Source organism: Bufo bufo, chromosome 5 (assembly GCF_905171765.1).
Source record: "Bufo bufo chromosome 5, aBufBuf1.1, whole genome shotgun sequence".
In the NCBI taxonomy this organism is placed as follows: domain Eukaryota; kingdom Metazoa; phylum Chordata; class Amphibia; order Anura; family Bufonidae; genus Bufo; species Bufo bufo.
The window spans coordinates 472,278,259-472,295,016 of record NC_053393.1 but is presented as its reverse complement, the minus strand read 5'-3'; the positions used below and the strand labels follow the sequence as shown (position 1 = coordinate 472,295,016).

The window sequence follows — 16,758 nt, the reverse complement described above, 5'->3', positions numbered from 1 at the left end:
TGGATCCTGATGTGCAAAATCAAAACAGATCAGTTTAATTCTGGTAATTCCGGTATAGAGAACGCAAGTGCGAAAGTAGCCTAAGGCCTCATGCACACAACCGTTTTTTGGGTCCGCCTCCGAGCCGCAGTTTTTGCGGCTCGGGTGCGAACCCATTTACTTCCATGGGGCCGCAAAAGATGCGGACAGCACTCCGTGTGCTGTCCGCATCCTTTGCTCCGTTCCGTGGCCCAGCCCAAAAATATAGCATGTCCTATTCTTGTCCGTTTTGCGGATAAGAATAGTCATTTCTACAATGTGGCGCAAATTTCAGAAGGCACACGGGCGGCTTCCGTTTTTTGCGGATCCGCGGTTTGCGAATCGCAAAAAACGGAAACGGTCGTGTGCATGAGGCCTAACAGTGACAGGTCTTGTTGTTTCCTGAGGAACCCCTAAACAGGGCTCAAGAAACCCCAGGGTTACTGGAATCTTGGTTGGGAAACTCTAGACACTGCCCAAAAAATGATTCTGTACATTCCATACTGTATATAATTAGTTTACTATCAGTATATTTATGTACTTTAGTTTTCTATCTGCTTGTCTCAAAGAACCAGTTATTACAGTAATTGCTTGCACACTACCTTCATTTCACAATATGAACTCTCCGGCAGGATACTTGTGGTCAGGAACTTGGTCTTCAGTGGATCTTACGACAGAACCGCTCGCTGCTGGGACGTGGACTCTGGGAGACCTCTTCAGGAGTTTCAGGGTCACAGAAACTGCATCTTAGTCTTAACACATTTTTCATCCAGTGACATCCTGGAGGAATCAGACCTTGACAGCAAGGAAAAGAAAGAATTCCTTGTGACCGGAAGCACCGACTGTACAGTGAAGATCTGGGAAGCATTTAGTGGGTGCTGTTACCAGACATTAAGGGGGCATTTAGGTGCCATACTGTGTATAGTGCTGGACACCCCCAACAGAGAACTGTTTTCTGGCAGCACGGACTATACCATCCGGAGGTGGAACATGGTCACCGGTGACCAGCTTAAAGTATTTAGAGATCATCAGGGATCTGTTATATGTCTGGAGGTAAGTGATACAATCATTTTATGCTAAACATACTACTTACCTCCCATCTCATAAGGATTGACAGAATGAACGTACCTCCACGGTAGGCTGGGAGAAACACTGGTAGAATCAGACGTTCCTTACAGGGGTATTTCAATGGTGGTCACATCAAGATAGTAAATGTTAGATCGGTGGAGCTATGACTGCTTGGACCCCTACTAATTGCTGGATTGGGGTGCTGTCAATTTGTTTCTGCAGCCTCCTTTAGATTTGGCTATAGCAGCAGCGCTTATGTTCCGTCACCATTCCATGCAACTGTTCCCCGAGAAGAGAGAGGCACTGGGGAACCCTAGTCTATTGACTGGTGGGCGTCCTAGCAGTTGGATCCCACTGATCTAATGTTTATCACATTTTTGACCAGAGACTATGGGCCCTTTGACTGAGGCCGAGGATCGGGCCAATTATCTGGAACAAATGTTCGGCCCAATGCTCCTTACTGAATTGGTCCATGTACATTTTCTGTGGCACCAAAAATTCTTACTTGTTGGCAAAACATCATCCTGTATAAGCTGTATGGGGACAAACAGTTGTAGTAATGATTGCTCAGCCCCATCTATGCCCGAGCATTGTCTGTATGCAGCTAACAAGCAGGCAATGATCATCAAAATCATCGGTGCTCACTGATCAGTCTACAGTGTAGTGTAAGTGCTGCCACGGGTCTCTAGTTTCAAAGAACCCCCAACTCCGAATAAAAGTCTTCTAAGTCATCCTCTTCTGTCAAGTGATGACATTATTACAGATTTTATCTTAGTTATACCTGTTCCTGGGAAAGTTGGGTGACAAACAATATGACCGCCATTATAGCTCCAAGGGTTGTCACCTTGATTTCCCTGACTGCTCAATGGTATATTGTTGCATAGCTTGATATACCATTCAAGACTCTGAGAAAATTGAGTAAAAGTTGGTGAATATGTAAGGCTACTTTCACACTAGCGCTTTGGCTTTCCGTTTGTGAGATCCGTTCAGGGCTCTCACAAGCCGTCCAAAATGGATCAGTTTTGCCCTAACGCATTCTGAATGGAAAAGGATCCGCTCAGAATGCATCAGTTTGCCTCCGATCAGTCACCATTCCGCTCTGGAGGCGGACACCAAAACGCTGCCTGCATCGTTTTTCTGTCCACGATGTGGTGCGGAGCAAGACGGATCCGTCCTGGCACACAATGTAAGTCAATGGGGACGGATCTGTTTTCTTTGACACAATAGAAAACTGATCCGTCACCCATTGACTTTCAATGGTGTTTATGACGGATCCGTTCATGATGGATGCATGCGGTTGTATTATGGTAACATGACGGATCCCTAAAAAACGCTAATGTGAAAGTAGCCTAAGTCATCTCCATGCTTTCCCCACAAAAGAATAACTTTTATCTTTACCTTATTTTTGGAGTGCAACTCCATGGGAACTTTCTTTGTTTCTGGTCAAACTAGGTGATAGTCAGTATGACCATCTTCACAGCTTACAAATTGGCTCTCACCCAGTTTTCCTAGACTTCTGAGGCGCAATATTAAGAGGATATGGAATTCTGTAGTCTACAGAAGCTGGGTTAAAACATTCATAGGAGATGTAATGATGGCCAACTTGGCCCAACCAGGACAATGCAACTTACATTTGTTTCTGGATTCCAGAGCACAGCCCTAAGGACGACTGGGGACTTAAGATAGCCCTGGAAAAAATAAATAAAAGTGGCCTCATGTTGTAGACAGGTCCACACTAATAGAAGGCATGGCCAATATAAGTAGGCAGGACCAACATATGTAGGTGAGTCCTTCAATACTGTAGTGCATCACAAAATGCTGCCCTAGTAGAACCAAAAATACACAGTGTAGCACAAAATACTGCCACCCCTACCGCAGTATTCAACTCTATCATCATACTGAGGATGGCAGTACTTTTGAATGCAGGAGGGCACTTTCTTCGGCCAGCCAGATGCCTGACGCTCTTATCATTAATGAATGCAGAGAGCATCAGATCACTTTGTGCCCGACTGGTGGCCATGAGGGCTTGGGTGGCCCTCAGGCTTTGGCCCAACGGGAGATTTCTGTGTAGGGTCTATGGCCTGGCCTGCCCTGGCACAGCAGTTTCATGCGAGGGAGGTAAGAAAAAACTGTTTAGCTTCTCCGTGTGCTTCTGATTACAAAGATATGTGGCGGTGCAGAAGCCCTAGCCTTCTTCTGAGCAGCTGCTTCATGGCACTGCACTGGGCAAACAGTGCTGATGATTTTGCAGATGCTTATGCAGCGGCCCCCTACTACCCTGGGTCTAGTCATGGTCATACACCTCTGCTCTGCATTTTAATTTTCTAGCCTGTCCTATGTCTGTTGCACATTCATGGTGGACAGCAAGGATATTAACATAAGTTCTCCTTAGAGAGGGTCAAACCGTGACAACATTTTATCAAACCCAATTACAGTTGTGAGTCTGGCAGTACAGAGGAGACATGGAGGGGTTGTCATCCCAAAAGGCTTGAAAACATCTGGTGTGCGTTGGGGGCAGGGTTATTGCGAAGCTTGGTGTACAATTACTAATAGGTACCAGAGTTTTCAGAGCCTGGGGATATCACATACACCATATATACTACACCATAATGTATTGTCATTCTTCGTGCTCAGTTATGTTTTTATAGATTTTATTATTCAAACTACAGAACCTTTGTTAATATTTTATGCAATAGGTTTAGAGGCTTGTCTTTTATTTGCCTTGTTCTAGATCTATCGTGTGAGGCAGCTAAGCTGAGATGAGAGAAAAGACCCAGATAGACATATCTAGTAGTGGTACTGTAAGTCAAAATCAGCTGGACTGTTTTTTTTTAGCTATCTTGAAGGTGTTTCATGATTTATTCAAGTTGTTCCCTCAGTTCCACTGTTTGGTAGAAACTTTTAGGAGAACTTTTCCTATCGCTTGTCCTACCATCCATTTGAGCTATGGAAGCAATTAACATGACTTGTAATATTTCCTCCTGAGTTCTTCAACAAATCTAATTGATTTTGACTTACCGGTGCTGGATATACTGTAACCTGGATTAGTAAAACTGACATGGACCTAGTTCAGACAGACATTGCAATTGAACACAGTGTTATATATTTTACCAAGGAACATAAGAGCATATCTTGGCGGCCTCTCCAGTATTTCTCGATGATCACCTCCATCAGTGATATATGAAAAAGACAGGAGCCCCATAAAAAAATTGATCCCTTTCAGATTCTACTCTCTGAGTATCAGACAAATTATGATAAAAATTCTAATCACAGTCATTACCAAAGCTTACCAAACATATTGTAGGTCATTGATAAGTCTACGTAAGTCCTCACCCAAGAAACAAACAAACAAACAAACAAACAAACAACCAGAGGGCTAACAACAACTCTCATATATGTTGATAGTGACCGCAGTATCTGTATGGGTATCTGTCCCCCGATCAGACACATCTGCAGTGAGAATGATCAGTTACTGTGGAGTTACTTGTGTAGGCTCCCAGGCCTGTATTAAGAAGCTGCCTGTTAAGCCCTGCCTCAGGCAGTGTGGAGAATTCCCTTTTCCATAGACTGCAATAGCATACAGTTGCAGTGTATGGTTCAAGTTCCCTAAAAGGATTACAATTAAATGTAAAAACATTTCTAAAAATATACTATAAAAACACAAACTATTAAAAATTTATATCATCCCATTTTACAATTTGGCATATAAAAATAAATAATAAAAATATATAATTGGTATCACCATGTACAAAAATGTCTGAAGTATTATAAAAGTATATGTGCAAATGCTGTACTAAATAAAAAACAAAATAGCTAAAATTTCTGTTTTTCACTAATGAAAAAAAATGAATGAAGAGGGATTAAAAAGTACAAAATGGTACCATTAAAAATTAGTGCTTACTCTGTAAAACGAAGCCGCCACAGAGTTCTGTAGATAGAAATATCTGTAAATTAAGGATGTTAGCATATGGTGATGAAAAGACATTTTTTTATTTTTAAAGGTTTTTATTTTTTAGTAGTAGTAAAACATAATAAAAACAACATCAACTTGGTATCTCCGTAATCATGCTAACAAAATAAGGTCGTCATGTCATTTTTAGCACATAGGAAACACAATAAAAACAAAAATCCAAAAACAATGGCGGGATGCGTTTGTTTTGTTTTTTCAATTTCACCCACAAAGATTTTTTTTTAAGGGAAAATTACTGTAAATGATGCAACCTGTCCCACAAAAACAAGCCTTTATGTGAATGGAAAAGTTAAAAATGTATAGCTCTTGGAAGGTGGTGAGGAAAATAGAAAAATGAAAAATGGTTGCAACCTTAAAGGGGTTGTCTTATTACAGACAATGGGGGCATATCGCTAGGATATGCCCCCATTGTCTTATAGAAACATATAGAAAGATAGAATGTGTCGGCAGATAAGAACCATTTGGCCCATCTAGTCTGCCCAATATACTGAGTACTATGGATAGCCCCTGGCCCTATCTTATATGAAGGATGGCCTTATGCCTATCCCATGCATGCTTAAACTCCTTCACTGTATTTGCAGCTACCACTTCTGCAGGAAGGCTATTCCATGCATCCACTACTCTCTCAGGAAAGTAATACTTCCTGATATTACTTTTAAACCTTTGCCCCTCTAATTTAAAACTATGTCCTCTTGTAGCAGTTTTTCTTCTTTTAAATATTCTCTCCTCTTTTACCTTGTTGATTCCCTTTATGTATTTAAAAGTTTCTATCATATCCCCTCTGTCTCGTCTTTCTTCCAAGCTATACATGTTAAGGTCCGTTAATCTTTCCTGGTAAGTTTTATCCTGCAATCCATGTACCAGTTTAGTAGCTCTTATAAGTGCGGTTAGCTTGTCAGTGGAGGTAAAGAGCTGGACTTACATGCAGCATTCTGCAATTTGCCAAATGGAACGGGCAGCCCATAATAGAAATGCCTATTCTTGTCCACAAAACGCACAAGAATAGGACATGTATTTATTTTGCACCCCCCTGGAATGGAGTGCTCTCCGCATCTTTTGCAGCCCCATTGAAGTGAATGTGTGAGCAAAAAATGCGGCTTGTCTGCGGACCCAAACAACGGTTGTGTGTTTGAGCCCCTACTGTATGCCGATGAGGGAGGCAGATTCATTGTTTCTGGGCAGCAGGTCGCTGTTCACACAGCACGACCCCCTGCTCAAAAACAATTAAAGGGAACCTGCAAAACCCATCCCAAATCGCCAGCAGTACCTTCAAGTAGCCGGCAGTGAGTTTCTAATGATGATTTTCTTACTGCATTCTGATGAGGCAGAAGTATGAAAAACGTTCTTTTATCCTCCGTTCGCGCTTAAAGTCAAGGTAACCGCGCCCCCTTCCCTGCCCCTTACCCTGATACTGACAGACTGAGGTTCAGCTGCCATCATGAGAAAGATTAGCACACCATGTGGAATTTTTCATTTCAATGTACACTGTGTATCTTGTGAGGTCAATGTACTCTGGGGAGACTATTTTAATTTACAGATAGTTAAAGGGAATGTGTTCACTTTATTTTAACTTGAAACTTCTAAGAACAAATGAGAGCTTTATATTAAACATTTCCCCTCCTGAAGTATTCTTGCATGTTGGCAAATAAAGGGATTATCCAAAGAATAAAAAAAACTAACAAACGATACATCGGGGGTAATACGCACCATTATTTCAACCATATCAGTGCAAAAAATGCTGCTGTCACATTTTTTCTCTTTTTAAAGGGGGTTTCCAAGACTTTAATACTGATGATCTATCCTCTGGATAGGTCATCAGTAGAGATGAGCGAATCGAAGTTGACAAAGTGGAATTCAATCCGAATTTCAGGAAAAATTTGAGTTGCACCGAATCCAAATTTCCTCACACTTCCTGGTAATGAATCACATTTTTTCCTAAAATAGCTGCTGCACGTGTTAGGACATGGAGCAAGGAACTCTGGGAACGAGGGGTCACCCACAATGCCATGCATGCAGCCAATCAGCAGCCAGACAGCCCTGTGATGTCACAGCCCTATAAATAGCATCAGCCATCTTGGATTTAGCCATTTTCCAGTGAACTTAGTGCAGGGAGAGACGTCAGCAGGCTCTAGGGACAGTGCTAGAAAAGACTTTAAAACTTTTATTTTGCTGTATAGAAGTTCAGGGAATCATTCCACAGTATTCAAGCAGAACAGGGTTCAGTAGGGGAGTTTACAGCCTGGGTAATAGGAACAATCCTATTACACCTTGCTGCATTGACTGGGGATCCAAATTGCCATTATACAGCCCTGTAATTCCAGCAAACCGTTCTTGTTATTGGGGTGCAAGTGCTGTTTGATACGGCCATTAACAGGGTTTATTACAAGGAAATATTTTTACGTCTTATTTGCCCTTGTGCGGTGCAGTTATATGTTCTAAAGCATTTTTTGGCTTGTATTAGTGGGAAAAAAAGGGCTTATCAGCCGTTGTGTGGTGAAGTGAGAAAATTACAGCCCTTTTTGGCGTGTATTAGTGGCAAAATATATATATGTATATGCCATTCAGCGGTGCAGTTATATGTTCTAAAGCCCGTTTTGGCGTGTATTAGTGGCAAAAAATATAGGGCTTATTAGCCATTGTGTGGTGAAGTGAGAAAATTACTGACTTTTTGGGGATGTATTAATTTCCTTTTTATTTATTTATTTCATCTAACAGTATGTCAGACAGAGAAGTGCCAGGCCCTGTACAGGGGAGGGGCACAGGCCTAGATGTTTCTGGCGCAGGCACAGGTTGCAGCAGAGTAAGGGGGCGTGGCAGCAGGGGTCGCAGCGAGAAGTCTGAGCTCCTGGTGTCATCTAGTAGACCAGCAACCCAGCGGTTCTGGAATGGTTGACTCAGTCATCCACTTCATCCCAAGTGACATCAGACACCCCAAGCCAAGAATCAGTGGGTTCGTCTGACACAACGCTTAGTTGGCATTGCCCGGGAGCAGGCCCTGTGCCCTCACCTGTCCTCAACCTGCCTCTGTCCCTTTCTGTTCCCTCAGCCAGAGAAGTATTATATACTGTGGGCTCAGCTCCACTAAACAGCAAGGGCGAGCTACTAGAGGACAGTCAGCAGCTACTGCCCAGCCAAGATGTGGAGAAGACATCCACTGCTTCCTCCGGTAGGCGGGCAAGTAGTGATGAGGAGAGTGGCGTGAGAGCTGGTGTTGCGACCCATAGACCGTTGAGGAGGACATCAGTGACGTGCAGTCTCAGACAGTACTCGATAATGATGATGATGTAGCTGAGTGCACTTGGGAGCTGGGTAAATTAGGGGCTTCATCATCATCGGGAGAAGAGGGTGGCAGCTTGCCTGTGAGGCCGCGGCAAAGCCAGCAAGTTGCTAGCGTGGCCCGTGAGTCAGCAGGGTGGAAGCAGTGGGAGGTCTGGAGTCAATTGTGCCCAGGGTAGACCACCCGCTTAGCAGGAGCCTACCTGCCCGGAAAGATGTGGTGCAGGGGTTCACAGAAGCAGCGGCGGTAGCAGTCAGTCAGTGTGGAGTGTTGGGGGTAAAATCACCTACTCGGTGGTGTGGCAGTTTTTTGTTAAGCAGCCGGAGAAGGTGAGCATCGCTATTTGTAGAATCTGTGGGCAGAAGGTGAAGTGTGCCCAGGGTGGCAATGTTGGCACCACGGCCCTCCGTCAACATATGCAGCATCACCATAAAGTGGCCTGGGAAAACTGTGGCTCCGAAGTAGTGGTCAAGCCTGCCGCAGCGGTCCCGGCATCATGCCAAGATGTCTATTACAATGTAGAGAGGAGGGGTAAGGGGCGGGGTTATCGTGCCTTGAAGTAAGGAGGCCGCTGCCCCCTTGACTTCAACATACACAAACAGAATATAAACTGAGACTAGACGGGTATAGTAGCAAAATATAAATATACTTTATTGAACAATACATAAAAAAGTTTATTATATGTGATGTATTACATCAGATAAAAAGGTGGACTACACCCGAGGGGACATAACATAGTTACATAACAATTAAGGGAAGAGGGCAGTGAGGCTACCAAAGCTAAAACTTACAACAAACGCACTGACATATACGGATGTTGCACACAAATGTCACAGATGTCCAGAAACAGTGCAGATGTATATCTCCAAACATACACTCACCTAAAGAATTATTAGGAACACTATACTAATACGGTGTTGGACCCCCTTTTGCCTTCAGAACTGCCTTAATTCTACGTGGCATTGATTCAACAAGGTGCTGATAGCATTCTTTAGAAATGTTGGCCCATATTGATAGGATAGCATCTTGCCGTTGATGGAGATTTGAGGGATGCACATCCAGGGCACGGAGCTCCCGTTCCACCACATCCCAAAGATGCTCTATTGGGTTGAGATCTGGTGACTGTGGGGGCCATTTTAGTACAGTGAACTCATTGTCATGTTCAAGAAACCAATTTGAAATGATTCGAGCTTTGTGACATGGTGCATTATCCTGCTGGAAGTAGCCATCAGAGGATGGATACATGTTCTCATTCTGTTTACGCCAAATTCGGACTCTACCATTTGAATGTCTCAACAGAAATCGAGACTCATCAGACCAGGCAACATTTTTCCAGTCTTCAACAGTCCAATTTTGGTGAGCTCGTGCAAATTGTAGCCTCTTTTTCCTATTTGTAGTGGAGATGAGTGGTACCCGGTGGGGTCTTCTACTGTTGTAGCCCATCCGCCTCAAGGTTGTGCGTGTTGTGGCTTCACAAATGCTTTGCTGCATACCTCGGTTGTAACGAGTGGTTATTTCAGTCAACGTTGCTCTTCTATCAGCTTGAATCAGTCGGCCCATTCTCCTCTGACCTCTAGCATCCACAAGGCATTTTTTCCCACAGGACTGCCGCATACTGGATGTTTTTCCCTTTTCACACCATTCTTTGTAAACCCTAGAAATGGTTGTGCGTGAAAATCCCAGTAACTGAGCATATTGTGAAATACTCAGACCGGCCCGTCTGGCACCAGCAACCATGCCACGCTCAAAATTGCTTAAATCACCTTTCTTTCCCATTCTGACATTCAGTTTGGAGTTCAGGAGATTGTCTTGACCAGGAGCACACCCCTAAATGCATTGAAGCAACTGCCATGTGATTGGTTGACTAGATAATTGCATTAATGAGAAATAGAACAGGTGTTCCTAATAATTCTTTAGGTGAGTGTGTATGTGTATGTGTGTGTGTGTGTGTATATATATATATATATATATATATATATATAATGTAGCTTAAGGCTGACTTGTCAGCCTGCATTTGTGGGAGGGGCGTAGGCGCGCTTAAAAGGAGGCACGCCCTCTCCTCATGTGCGTGCGTTTCCAGTGCCTTCCCGCCTTTGACGTCACGCCCTGTCCTGCCGTGCTGCTGTGCAGGTAAGTTGGTGGGGGTTTCCCCTCCAACGCTCATCGCTCGGTCAAGCTGTCTGGGTAAGTCACCAACTGTCCTCCCATACCCCTCTCCGGCGTGCTTCTCCCCCTCGGCCTGGTACGCTCGCTACCCACCTTCCACTCCAGGTGGTGCGGCCGGCACGTCCTCACTCCAGGCGCCGGCCTGGGCAGGTCACGTGGAACGCCGGGCAGCGCCTCCGTTGCCTCGGCGACGGAGCCTGCGTCCCGGCCTGCCTCTGATGTCGGGCTCCCTCTCCCAGCTCCGGCCGCAGCAGCAGCTTGCCCCTTTCTTTTGCTGGTCCAGGCCCTGTCACCACGGGTGGGTCCGTCCAGACCCAGGGCCGCAACAGGGGTGCCGCTTCTCACTTCGACGCAGCTGCTGGCTGCTGTCATTTTTCAATAAAGATTAAAAAAAAAAAAAAAAAAAAAGGCTCTCATACGAATGCACGGTGCACACGGGAGCAGCGCAAATTCTAATCCACACTCATATCAAACACACACAGGAGCAATTTAGCTCATAGTAACTGCTACAGGGTCCCCACGTGCCCTCCTCTGTCATCCGGAGCCACTGTCAGCTGGCGCAGGGAACCTTCCCCGCCCCCTTCCTCCCCTCATTCACTCCTTTGCTTCTGTCCACTCCAGCTAAAAAAAAAATTAAAAAAAAAATTAAAAAAAAAATGTATATGTGTATATATATGTGTGTGTATGTGTCTGTGTGTGTATATATATATATATATATATATATATATATATATATATATGTGCATGTGTATGTGTACATGAATAAATAAGTTTCAACACTTTCACGCTTCAGAGATAAGTCACTCCACAGGTCATCCCTTCACACCGCACGTTCAGCAATTCCCGCTACCCTCCACGTCAGGTCCCACAAACGCAGGGCATCCGCAGCCCACCAGAGTATTTCGTTAGATCACAGGGACGCATAAGGATCCCTGGGTCATGGGTCGGTAAATGGTGCAGTCTATGGACTACTCCGGGCCCCACGCCCCCCCGCCCCCTATGCCTGACTGTTGTTGCAGACCCTGGGTTTTCGGCCGTGCTAGCCATTTTTCGTCTGCCAAGGGTTTTCATACAAATTCCGCCCGTGTCGACCACCGCCTGTTCCACTCTGCTACATCTGCGGACGTTTCGGTAAATACTTATTTTCAGTCACCGTTCTGTCACCAGTCACACGGCGGGTTTGCTTCCATGTCATCCCACCGTGTCCGTTGCCGGGTTTTCTTCATGTTTCACGTATGTCATTTCATGCTCCAACATGTCTGTGGCCTGTTCCGTGTCAGGCTTACGCATTATTCATTACCATTTGTTGCCCATGTCGCCACGGGCTTACGTTTTTCCCAGACCATATCAGTTGCCAGTCACGCTTCAGGCTTACGTATTATTTGCCGTCAGTGCCGGTTCCAGGGTTATGTTTCTAATATATCATGTCTGTTGCCTGTTACGTTTCAGGCTTACGTTTTTCTTTTCTGTTGCCAGTTACGTTTCTGGCTTACGTTTCTTATCTATTATGTCTGCTGCCTGTTACGTTTCAGGCTTACATTTTTCTTTTCTGTTGCCAGTTACGTTTCTGGCTTACGTTTCTAAATGTATCATGTTGCCTGTTACGCTTCAGGCTTACGTTTTTCTTTTATTTTTGTCGCCTGTTACGTTTCAGGCTTACGTATCCACTGTACCACGTCTGTTGCCTGTCACGTTTGTCAGGCTTACGTTTCTCTTATGTATTTATTCCCCGTTACGCTTCAGGTTTACGTTTTTCATCCATTACCGGTTACAGGCCAGGTTCATGCTGTTAATCACTATTCTTTGTCGCTATCATTTTTTATTCCAGATTCGATCAATATTATTTTCTACAGTACGACCCCAGTTTTGGTGTTCTTTTTCCAAAAAAAAAAAAAAAAAAGGTTATTGTTGCAGACCCTGGGTACTCTGCCGTTAATCTTCAACCAGGGATCCATGCATCCTTACAGAGGTCATAAAATTCCCCACTCGGGGTTCAAACAGGTAGGTGCTGGGTTTTTAGTCCTTCTCACTCCAGTCACACCCAAAGTTCTATTCTCTCCACACAGTCAAGCAGCAGCATCGAAGTTTTTAAAAAAAATAAAAAAATAAAGAAAATGATGGTTCCCCATGTCACGGTTGGGACGCATTGGCGCATTCCGGCTGCGTAGTCTCCCCCTCACGTTGCCAATTATTTTGCAGTCCCCGGGTGCTGCGCCACTCTGGCTGCGCTAATCAGCCAGGTTGCGCTCATTTGTCCCGTTTGTGCCGACCTCGCTTTCCACTCTCTACATCCACGGACATTTCCGGCAACTGCTTCATTTTCTACCACACATTTGCGGTCTTCCAGGCTACGCTGCTATGCAACTTCCTATTCCTTTGTCACCCGTGTCAGGGTCACGTCGTAGTCACCAGGTTGTCTCCAGTCACGTCTCAGGTCACTTCTTGTTCATGTCACCATGTTTTGTTTCTGTCATGCCTGTCCACGACAGGCTGTTGCTGTCACGTGTCAGGCCTATGTATCAATTGGCGGTCACGGCCAGGCTCACGCCTCTTGCCTCCCACGGCCTGTTCTGTCCAGGCGTCCGTTCCTTTCCCAATCATTGGCCTGTCACGTTTCAGACTCACGCTTTATTACCATTGCCACTTTTTGCGCTTCAGGCTCACGTGCACATCTCACCATGTCGGGTGCCTGCCCATCTGTTGCCTGTCACGTTCAAACGCACGTTTCAATCTGCCATCTTTTGCCATGTTTTATCTGTTGCCTGTCACGTTTCAGGCTCACGTTTTTCAATTCATCATCTGTTGCCTGTTACGCTTTAGGCTTACGTGTTATTTTCATTATCTGTTGCCTGTTACGTTCAGGCTTACGTTTCTAATTTATCTTAGGTTGCCTATTACGCTTCAGGCTCACGTGTTATTTTCATTATCTGTTGCCTGTTACGTTTCAGGCTTACGTTTTCAATTTGTCATAGGTTTGGCTGTTACGCTTCAGACTTACGTTTCAATCAATCATCTGCTGCCTGTTGCGCTTCAGGCCCACGTGTTTTTTATTTTTCAGGTGTTGCCTGTCACGCTTCAGGCTTACGTTCATGTCATGCCGTGTCTGCCATCGGCTGCGCATCGATGTACGTTTCCAGTTTCCGTTGCCTCTTTCGTTTAGGGTCCACGTTCGTCACTTCTCATGCCATGGTTATCGCGCTCAGGCGTACATAAGTGTCTGGATCACTCAAAGTCTTACGTGGTATCATGTATTTTCTGTTACCTGTCACTTCAGGTTCACACTGTTAATTTACTGTTTCTGTCGCCTGTCATGTTTTAGACTCGATTCGGTAGTCCTTTCTCCGGTACGATTTCAGGTTTGATGTTTGTTTTCTCTTCAGTTTTCTTTTTCCTGTCTGGGGCCAAGTTCGGTTAGCCTTCTCACGTCATTTCACGCTTAGTCCATGGTCCCGCCGTTCAGAGCACTAGACACTCGCTAGTCCTCCTTTAACCACCATTCACGTCTCGGGTGTCGCTTGCAAGGTACGGGGCTTCCTGGTCAAATGTTATTTTCTATTTGTCACTTCGCAGCTGCAGTAGGTCGCATTTCCAACATCGAAGAAGGCCTATCTGTACCGGAAACACCCGCATCCAAGCGGCCCTAAGGAGTTGGTCAATTCCGAAGTTGGTTACGGAGCTTAACCGGAGAGGGTTCCATACCCTGCTTCCGCCGTAAAGCAGAGCTGTATAGGCTACTGTTGGCTGAACCAGCAGCCCCGGACTTGGAGCAAGTCTCCATGTCCACCCTTCAGGTGTCCCTGGCGCAGCTACATGCCGGGATGAACTCTGTCGCCTCCTTGGTTTCGGACGTCCAGTCCAGCCTCCTGGCCGTCAAGTCCTACTGGGGGCTGCCACCTGTCCAGTCCACTCTAGCCTTGCCAATAACCTCCACCCTAGGGCCCGTTCCCCCAGGTAGGGTTCCGTACGCTACCGAGACTGCTCCCTCGCTTTTCATTCCCTGCCGCAGCCAAACTGCTTGTCATTACAACGAATGTAGGGCCCCTTCATGCATGTTTCAGGGCTCACCCCCAGCTGATGGGTCCTCAAGATCCAGGCCATCCTGTTCCACAACTATCCTTCAACATCATCAACGATATTTGGCCGAAGTCCAACTTTTCTCCATGTTGGAAGACCCCGAAAGTAGGTCGGGTTTTCTGTCTCAAACGGTTAGGGGGTGTTCAGAAGAGTAGTCATGCGGCCGTCCCGAGCAGGCAGGCTGTGTCAGGGGATTATTTAGAAGCTTTCCACCTCCCTAGTTGGTCTTCCTTTTGGGCTCCTTTCCAGCACTGTCTAAAGGCTGCCATGTACCTTAGTTCTGCGGGTTCTTAGGACACAGCGAATACACCCCCAGTTCAGCCAGGTCCAAGGGTCAACCGGGGGTCAGCTGGTATGGCACGACGACCATTCCTCCTCACTTCCAACCTCACAGGTGGGTCCACCAGGGGAGGTGAAGTTATTCCAGTCCATTAACGCATGGTGCCGGTCCAGGTACTCAGGAGCTGGCTGGCGGCTCTGGGGGACTCCGCCCCTGGCCGCCCATTGCTCCCGTTCGAGGCCTCGCAGTGCATCTCCCATGTTCGCACTCTGACGGCGGGCTTGGGTTTCAACCCCAAGACCATTTCAGGACACTCCTTCCGTTTTGGAGCTGCATCCGCGGCTTCAAAGCACACATCCCCGGCCACGTCATCCGCAAATGGGTCACTGACGCTCCTCAGGTTCTCACGTTACATTCCACTCTCAGGCCGAGATATCCCAGGCCTTCCACAGTTTGGTATTGTGACTTGGTCGGCTGCTTAAAGGTTTTTCTCTCCCTACTCTTATGTATTTTTGCCCCCTTTTAGGCTTACCCGCGGCATGGCTAAGGGCACCTCTCCAGCCATATTAGTTTAGGCAGGTTGGTTTCCTCTCTCAGGTCTCGGCACGTTCGGGGCACTCGCTCTCTGCCGTAGCCATGACCACAAGTAGCTTAAGGCTGACTTGTCAGCCTGCATTTGTGGGAGGGGCGTAGGCGCGCTTAAAAGGAGGCACGCCCTCTCCTCATGTGCATGCGTTTCCAGTGCCCCACCTTCCCTCCCCTTTTCTTTCCATACTCCCCAGGGTATGCCCCCTTTTAGGCTTACCCGCGGCATGGCTAAGGGCACCTCTCCAGCCATATTAGTTTAGGCAGGTTGGTTTCCTCTCTCAGGTCTCGGCACGTTCGGGGCACTCGCTCTCTGCCGTAGCCATGACCACAAATATATATATATATATATATACACGTATATAGGATAAGACCTGTTTTATATGTTAAAGATGTCACAAGTGTCCAAAACTGTGCTGGTATACACATATATATCTCCACATAAAAGGCTGCACCAAAGACAAAACCCCAACTCGAGATACACACGTGTATAGCAGCTGGTCACTCTAATGGTCCCATCCACTTGTGATAAAGACAGATGTCTAAATCTCAGCAAAAAAGTGCGTATTTGCATAGTATCATCTATCACAAAAATTAAAGAACCAAGTCCTATAGACATGTGTGAACATGTATGTATATATCGCCTTAAAGGCAAATAAAGTTACTGCCAGTGCCCTAAAATAGAGCCATGTATGGAGGCATATACAGTACAGACCAAAAGTTTGGACACACCTTCTCATTCAAAGAGTTTTCTTTATTTTCATGACTTTGAAGGCATCAAAACTATGAATTAACACATGTGGAATTATATACATAACAAACAAGTGTGAAACAACAGAAAATATGTCATATTCTAGGTTCTTCAAAGTAGCCACCTTTTGCTTTGATTACTGCTTTGCACACTCTTGATATTCTCTTGATGAGCTTCAAGAGGTAATCCCCTGAAATGAACTTCCAACAGTCTTGAAGGAGTTCCCAGAGATGCTTAGCACTTGTTGGCCCTTTTGCCTTCACTCTGCGGTCCAGCTCACCCCAAACCATCTCGATTGGGTTCAGGTCCGGTGACTGTGGAGGCCAGGTCATCTGGCGCAGCACCCCATCACTCTCCTTCATGGTCAAATAGCCCTTACTTTCAAAGTTTTCCCAATTTTTCGGCTGACTGACCTTAATTTCTTAAGTAATGATGGCCACTCGTTTTTCTTTACTTAGCTGCTTTTTTCTTGCCATAATACAAATTCTAACAGTCTATTCAGTAGGACTATCAGCTGTGTATCCACCTGACTTCTCCTCGTCGCAACTGATGGTCCCAACCCCATTTAT

General features: G+C 45.6%; 1 protein-coding gene across 3 annotated transcripts in view; it reads left to right on the top strand.

Annotated features, from left to right (window-relative positions):
- WDR86 (WD repeat domain 86) overlaps positions 1–16,758 on the top strand; it is a 74,685-nt gene that overhangs the window by 16,721 nt on the left and 41,206 nt on the right. For all 3 annotated transcript variants that reach the window (XM_040434109.1, XM_040434110.1, XM_040434108.1), the window contains exon 4: positions 651–1,071. In XM_040434109.1, the coding sequence (XP_040290043.1) occupies positions 651–1,071 (421 nt within the window). The remainder of the gene's footprint in view (positions 1–650; positions 1,072–16,758) is intronic.